This window comes from Saccopteryx leptura, chromosome 1 (genome assembly GCF_036850995.1).
Source record: "Saccopteryx leptura isolate mSacLep1 chromosome 1, mSacLep1_pri_phased_curated, whole genome shotgun sequence".
NCBI lineage: Eukaryota > Metazoa > Chordata > Mammalia > Chiroptera > Emballonuridae > Saccopteryx > Saccopteryx leptura.
In genome coordinates this window covers 13,840,671-13,847,686 of record NC_089503.1, presented here as the reverse complement: position 1 = coordinate 13,847,686, position 7,016 = coordinate 13,840,671, and the positions used below count along the sequence as shown (strand labels likewise).

General features: G+C 38.2%; 1 protein-coding gene across 1 annotated transcript; it reads right to left on the bottom strand.

The window, feature by feature from the left end:
- Positions 1-217: 217 nt before the first annotated feature.
- GLYATL2 (glycine-N-acyltransferase like 2) lies at positions 218-6,726 on the bottom strand. Its single transcript, XM_066360409.1, has 5 exons — positions 6,649-6,726; positions 4,486-4,593; positions 3,608-3,734; positions 3,333-3,513; positions 218-626 (listed from the first exon to the last, which is right to left on the bottom strand). Exons 1-5 carry the CDS (start codon positions 6,724-6,726, stop codon positions 218-220), a joined length of 903 nt encoding a protein of 300 aa, XP_066216506.1.
- Between the last annotated feature and the right edge of the window lie 290 nt (positions 6,727-7,016).

The following is a 7,016-nucleotide window of genomic DNA, read 5'->3' as shown; positions in this document are numbered from 1 at the left end:
ATCTTAAGAAAAAGTATGTCATCAAAAGATCAAGCTTCTAATTTTTATAATGTAAAAGAGAAGGAGCACTAAATATTACATAAGGATAGGCTTAAATAATGCATGGACCCCAGAAAACTGGAAATTTTTTTTGCTACAGCAAATTACCATGTTTATGTTTGTACTGACTGATGTATTTTCACTGATAAGAAAGACTCAAAAAGGACAATGGTCCCAATCAGCAATATTTCTTGGGGGTGCATTTCCATTGATGCCAACCACAAGGAATAGCCTTAAATCCAACTTTTTCCAGGATCTGTATGTATTTTTCTTTACTTCCTGCCACATGAAAATAAAATGGTATTTTTTTCTGAACAAGATTCTGTATGATGTGATAATAAATATGCCACATGCAGCCTTGGCGTCGGTATTTCGGGACTGTATAAGCCATCCTCAACTCACAGGACTGTTCCATCACAAGCCAAGAGATAGGGTGCCCCTCTGGACCTAGCACTCCAAGTCCCGGAAAATTCTGGAGGCAGCGTTCAATGTATTTCAAGCTCCTCTCATTTTTCCCAAAGTCCCACTGCTCATTCACAATTGTTGCATGTGAGGCATCCAAGAAGATTCTCAGAAAGTCTTCTTTCCTGTCAATAAAGAAACGAACAATTTATTCAGCCAACTTTTTTCAAGCACCAGGATTACAGAAAATGAATGTGACACCATTCTTTTTCTTGAGGATCCCACAGCCGAGTACTATTTTTATATAGGCTTCAAAAGTTTTTCAAGTAATTAAGAGAGAAAAAAATCTTAATTGCTTTATGATGCACAAAGTACATCTCAAAAACTAAAAATCCAAGCAGATATCTCATGGAAATAGAAAATGACCTTGCAGTCCTAAAATAACAAAGATGCACATGAGTGACCTCTCGTGGTTGAATATTCTTTGAAGATCCACATGTAAAAAACATGGGGTTCTGAATTCTACTCCACAAAATCTCTAAATAATCAAGATAACATTTCTTGTAATAGATATTTCAGTAAAATGTATGTCACAGGAAGATGAGGGCAAAGTGAATCTCACCGCTTCCTGTGTCCCAAAGCCCATCACCACCTACCTCTAGGGAAGAACCAAAATGGCAGCTTAAGAATCACCACTACAGGTGGGAGAATGGGATTGTGGGGTGGTAACAATTGGGATTTTAATCCAGATTCTTTCATTGGATAGATTGTCTGAAACCGAGACTGAGACTGAGTTTCTTTATCTCCAAAATCAGAATAACATCTTCTGTGGGTAGAGAGATTGGGGTAGGGGGAAGATCCCAAAGAAACTTTACCCCTCCCTAGAGCAGAAGAGTTTTCAGAAATTGTCAGTTTCAAAGCTGTTCTATGTTTGCTTGTGTGCAAGATCACTAGGCTCTAAAGTGTCTGCACTTGGGTGAGGCTTTTTTTCCTTTTGGGGTTTTTTTTTTTTTTGGTGTGTGTGTGTGTTTTTATTATATTTTATTTAGACAATTAAATTTAACAGGGTGACATTGGTCAACTAGAGTACATACAATAGATTTAGAGAACACATCTCCACATGTTATGTTGTATACCCATCACCCTAAGTCAAATCATCCTCAGTAACCCCATATTTGTTTCTCTTTATGCCCTCCCCCCTCTCCCACTCTCTCCTTCTCCTCCTTTTCCCTCCCCCTGATAACCACTGGACTCCTATCTGTGTCCATGAGCCTCAATTTTGTGTCCCACCTATGTATGGAATCATACAGTTCTTAGTTTTTTCTGATTTACTTATTTCACTCAGTATAATGTTATCAAGATCCATCCATGTTGTCGTAAACGATACTATGTCATCATTTCCTATGGCTGAATAGTATTTTTTTGCTCTCTTCCATGCCTGACCTGATCCTAGTCCTTCTTCCTCAAAGATCTCCAACACTGCCACCTGCCTGCCTCCTGCCGTATAGCTTTGCATTTGGGCTTAGATGAAAGAATCACCTTAAGACAAGTATATTTTTTCAGGTTGCCAGAATTATAATTTTGATTATTATTTTATCTTAGTTATCATTTCTTCCTATGCATTTCTTTATCTTAAGATACTTATGGAAACACAGCTGTGTTAAAATAAAATTTGAATATTGTTGGCTCTCCCAGCTAAACCAATTGAATGTGTGAGTGAGTACTTAGATGTTAGTTACTCTTTTGGATTAGTAATACAATTATAAAGCATAAATAAAATTAATTGAAAATAGTTATTTCTTTCTCTGATTTCTATTACTCATTAGCTCCTTTAGAGGCAACAAGTAATGCAATATATTTATTGTAATCTTCCAGATGTATTCTATGCAATTTTAGATGCATACATACAGAGACAGCATACAGTGCACACTGCTCTGTGCATCTTATTTGTTTTTTTAATTAGCAATATATTTTGTAATTATTTTCTTATCAATTTATAGAGAGCTTCTTAATTCTTGTTAATCACTGCATATCAATCCAAAGATTGGATTATAGCTTACTGAGTTTATCCATGATCCTTCTGATGAACACTTAGGTAGTTTCATTTGTTATGCTATCACATATTAAATTCATCAAAGACTTTACATTATTGTCAATTAATATACATTGTTTTATGCAACCATTTCGATTCTAAGAGTCCATCTTTTTTTCTGAAATATTTATAAAATTTGTGCAATAATCTCTGAAGGCATTTTCTGCTGATTTTTTGTTATTAGGAAGAACTGGCAATAAATCAAAAGTATGCAATACAGGAATATGTAATTATGTATCTCCATATTATAGAAAACCCTGCAGCTGTCAAAATAAAAGCAGTATAGCTCTGTGAACTTGCATGGAAGATGAATATAGTGTATTGCTGAGTGAGAAATGTAAACTACTGTGCAATATGTGTGCATGTTGTAAAAAAAAGAAAAAGAAAAACAAAACAAAACAAACATAGTACTAAAAGTATATACATCAATGCTAAGAATATTTACACCTGGACAGGAAGATTGTGGGTAATCCAAGTAGGCAAACTTTCACTTTTTACTTTGAATACTTGTATACTTTGTATAATATTTTTCAAAAAATAAATAGTAAAGATTTTTCAGTGCACCATGATGTCCAATTCCCTCCCAGGAGTCCCCTTGAGAGACTTGAGTTAATATATGTAAAGGAGCTCATCTAATAAAGGCCCTGCCCAACCTCAGCAAACAAAGTTCCCTTCCTTTACCCATGCAACTCTTGCCTACTGATAATTTAGTCTCAAATCCTACATTTCCAAGTCTGCTTCTTATGGCAACTGTACAGTTCTATCAGAAATTGTGGAAGCAAGAAAAGGAAAATCTCACTTGGTAACTTCATCCATCTTAGACATTTTAAATAGCTCTATCAAATCCACCTTGCCATCACTTGATGTCTTGGGTTTCCCTGGCATTTCGAAGGTGAAGAACTCAGTCTTTATGTACTCCACTGGCACTGATTTTGAAGCTGAAATCTTTTTTATTGCTTCATCCAAGTTCTCTTGGCAACCTGGAGAGAAGAGAAAGACAGGCTCTGCATCATCCCTTCCATGTCCGCTGTGAACAAAGCAGGGGGCCTTTGCCTTTTAACTCAAACCCATTACCTTGGATCTGGAAAGCTTGTTCCCAGTTGATAACCTGGGGGCTTGCCAGGACTTCCTCCAACTTGTCAGGAACTTTGGTGAAGATGTGGTAAGTGTTGGTGTAGTGATCCAGATCATCTTTCATCTCCTGATATAACAAATACCATCCATATTTACATAACATTATAATTTAGCAAATGTTTTTGCATATATCTAAAGTGCCTACCTGTTTCTTTTCTGCTGCTGACACTCTCCTGGGGATCCTGGGGAGGGTTGCTGCAGGTGATGTTGAGTTCTAGCTCCCCTGATTACTATATAAATAAAGGGAAAGTAAGATATCCCTACTTTGGGATGAAAAGGATTCACTGCTTATACTCCCCAAACCTGGAAGATGGGGAAGACATTCTGATTAAATAGACATGATTTATCTATTTTTAACAACTCCCTCACATATTCCTTTTATCAACTTGACTGTCCATAGTTAAGAGAACAGCCATTTCCCCCAGGTCACACAATAATCACTGGCAAGTTTAGATGTCAATCCCAACACGGACTCAAAAATTGTTGGATTATATTCATTTAGTTATAGGGAAAGAAAAACGTTTCCTAACTACTTCTAGCCATATGAATCTATGTGGAGGTGTATGTCTCTAATCAGATTCTTAATGAAAAAGAATAGACAAGATGGGATCCTAATATTATTTCCAAGACATGGACCATCAGCTATTTGGTTTACTCTTTATCTGTCCTACCTCCTTTCTCAAGCACACTTTCCAAAACCTATATGAATCAAGGCTGCCAAGGTTCTTCTCCCCAGACCCCAGTTTCAGGTCCCTCATTCCCTCTGAGAGAACATCCAGAGCAGGACTGGCCTGGAACTCTGTAGTTTGAGCTCTCACCTCTTTCTTAGGCCGAGTAATGACTATCTGATAATGTGGCCAGGTATCCACCAGCACCTCCAGATTGAATGGGTTTTCATTTTTAATGTTGAAAATGGCACCATATACCTACAAGTGCAATGGGACAAGACAGAAGAGATAAGGTCTTGGATGCAGAATGGGAAATAAAACCAGAAGCTATGAAGACAGGAATGATAAGATTAGGGTTTCCAGAATGAGTAATTGGACTATTTATTAGAAGCTATGCTGTGAAATATCCCATTCAGGGTCCAAAAAATCCAGGTTATAACTGAATCATTAAAACTGGGTCCTCTGAAATTCACTCATTCATTTTTTAAATTTATACCATATTTTCTTTTTTTTTTTTTCATTTCTACCATACATATAATTTATTTGGCATCTATTATATGTCAAGTGTATGCCAAGTGTAGAGAATTCAAACATGAATATAATATGGCCACTGCCTTCAAGTTAAATTTAAAAGAGTGGAGAATTACATAGTCTGATCATAACGGGACACATTTTCTGATAGATGTGTGTATGTGGTGTTGTGGCATCCCAAGGAGGAAGTAGTGACAGAAGAAGTAAATATTGAATTGTGTCTTGAGGGATAAGTACAGTTTTCCCTGGGCAAAATAAAGAGAATATAAGGGTAAGTAATTTCAGGTAGGAGAAAAAAGAAAAAAGCATGAAAGTGTAGCAGACCATACTGGCTGAACTGTGAGGAGCTCAATAATTGCAGCCTGTGGTATACAGCAGGGGAATGTTGAAAGAAAAAAGAGGCTGGGGAATATTTTGATAAACTTTTGTATACACAATTAAGGGTATTTAAATTTTTTAATTTCTAGGAAAATTTTATAACAAGAAAGTGATAACAGTTATATTTGTTCAGATAGATGACTCTGGTTTCCAAGTTGCAGGTGGGGTGGTAATATTGAAGACAAGGTGACATTGCAATTGCCTGGACCAAAAAAAGGAAATCCATTAGAGATAACTATAGTGCTGGCATAGGTAGCTTGTTAGTATTAACAAGGAAAGAGGTAGAAGGAATCACATAAGGCTAATAAACTAGGGAGCAAAACTGACTAAGTTTAAGCAGGTCAGGAGCTACAGCATCACAAACTCCAGAAAATAGCCACATTGCACTGACAAGGGGATTCACACCCCTTCTTCTCCCCAGAAGGAAGGAATTTTCTCCTCAGGAAACAGTTGGCTTTCTGCTACCAGAATTATCCCAGGATTATAAGGGGAGAGGGGAAAAAATTCCTCTGCTGGACGCATGCTCAGTAGAAGCCAAGATGGCACAAGAGGACGTCTACTAGGAGGCAAGTGTATTAGGAGCCAGAATGACAACGATAAAGGAGAGATGTTTGGGAAAGAGGACTTGATTTTTCCAGTCTTGGAAACCTTGTGTGGGGGGAGGGCCCAGTACAAGCCCAGCAAAGGGGAGGAAGAGATTGGTCAGTTTGAAAGCCCAAGATAATATAACCACAGCTAAATAAAGGTCTCTAGCTTGGTAACATTTAGTCATTTGCCCATTCCTTTGTGGTTCTCTCTCTGGAGCAGCACTGCAGATGGCAGCCACGCGGGCCCAAGCATGAGCTTCAACTGGGCCCAAGTGTGCAACTGGATATGGCGACCCAGTGCCTGCAGGAGCACATCTGGGAACAGAGACTACCCTAACCAGACAGGGACAGGGGCCAAACTGGACTAAGGTTGGCATAGATTGAACTAATTGCACAGAGTTTTTAAACTGTGTCCCTTTTCCTGGGTTTGATGAACACTAGACTGGACTTCCTCCACCATAGGGTGGATAATGATGAGACACCGGGAACTTGGAGTAGACATTTATTTCTACTTCAATAAATCTTACCAATGCACCTCATCCTCCCACGGCGGGTCTCTGAAATGGTAATTTTGAAAATCGATAGGGGAACTCTGTTTCCACCAGCAACAATAGATTGAAGTCAAAGATGTTTAAGAGGTTGAAAAGAAACAAGATACATGAAAGGATATGGATATTATCATCATCCCTGAAGACAGAATCTGGCTTCAAACTTGTATTTCTACCTGCCCAGGAAAGGTTCTGAGCCCTGAGTATATATAAATATATCCTCCTCACACCTCAGCCATCTCTGCCCATCACAGCCCCCTCTCCCTCACCTTGAATGATTCAGGGAGGCTTTCTTCCAGGGATTCAAACAGAATCTGCAGCTTCTGGGGTTCATTAATTACGAACATCTTGTGTAACACCTCAGACCCCTGGCCCTCAGGAAGATGATCTAAGGAAACAAACATACAAACAAAAATACCATGGGGAGATGAGACATGTGTCCAGAAAGAAGAGAAAGAAGTCACCTAAAACAACAAACACTGTCAGAGGTAAAAGGCTTTAGAAATTATCTAGTTAAAACCCGTCATTTTAAAAATGGGAAACTGGAAAGCCCAGAAGGGCACCTGGACCTCAGAGTTCTTTGGTGATTTCTCTACAATTACAAGGTAAAAAGTGCCATTAACATATCTGGTGAAAC

What these genes read in the sequence shown, in the direction of transcription:
- GLYATL2 (XM_066360409.1), bottom strand. Translation starts at nt 6,726, where the DNA reads ATGTTCGTAATTAATGAACCCCAGAAGCTGCAGATTCTGTTTGAATCC. An exon ending in GCCTCCCTGAATCATTCAAG is followed by an intron (nt 4,594 to 6,648) that starts GTGAGGGAGAGG and finishes TTGCACTTGTAG; the next exon opens with GTATATGGTGCCATTTTCAA. An exon ending in TTACTCGGCCTAAGAAAGAG is followed by an intron (nt 3,735 to 4,485) that starts GTGAGAGCTCAA and finishes TTGTTATATCAG; the next exon opens with GAGATGAAAGATGATCTGGA.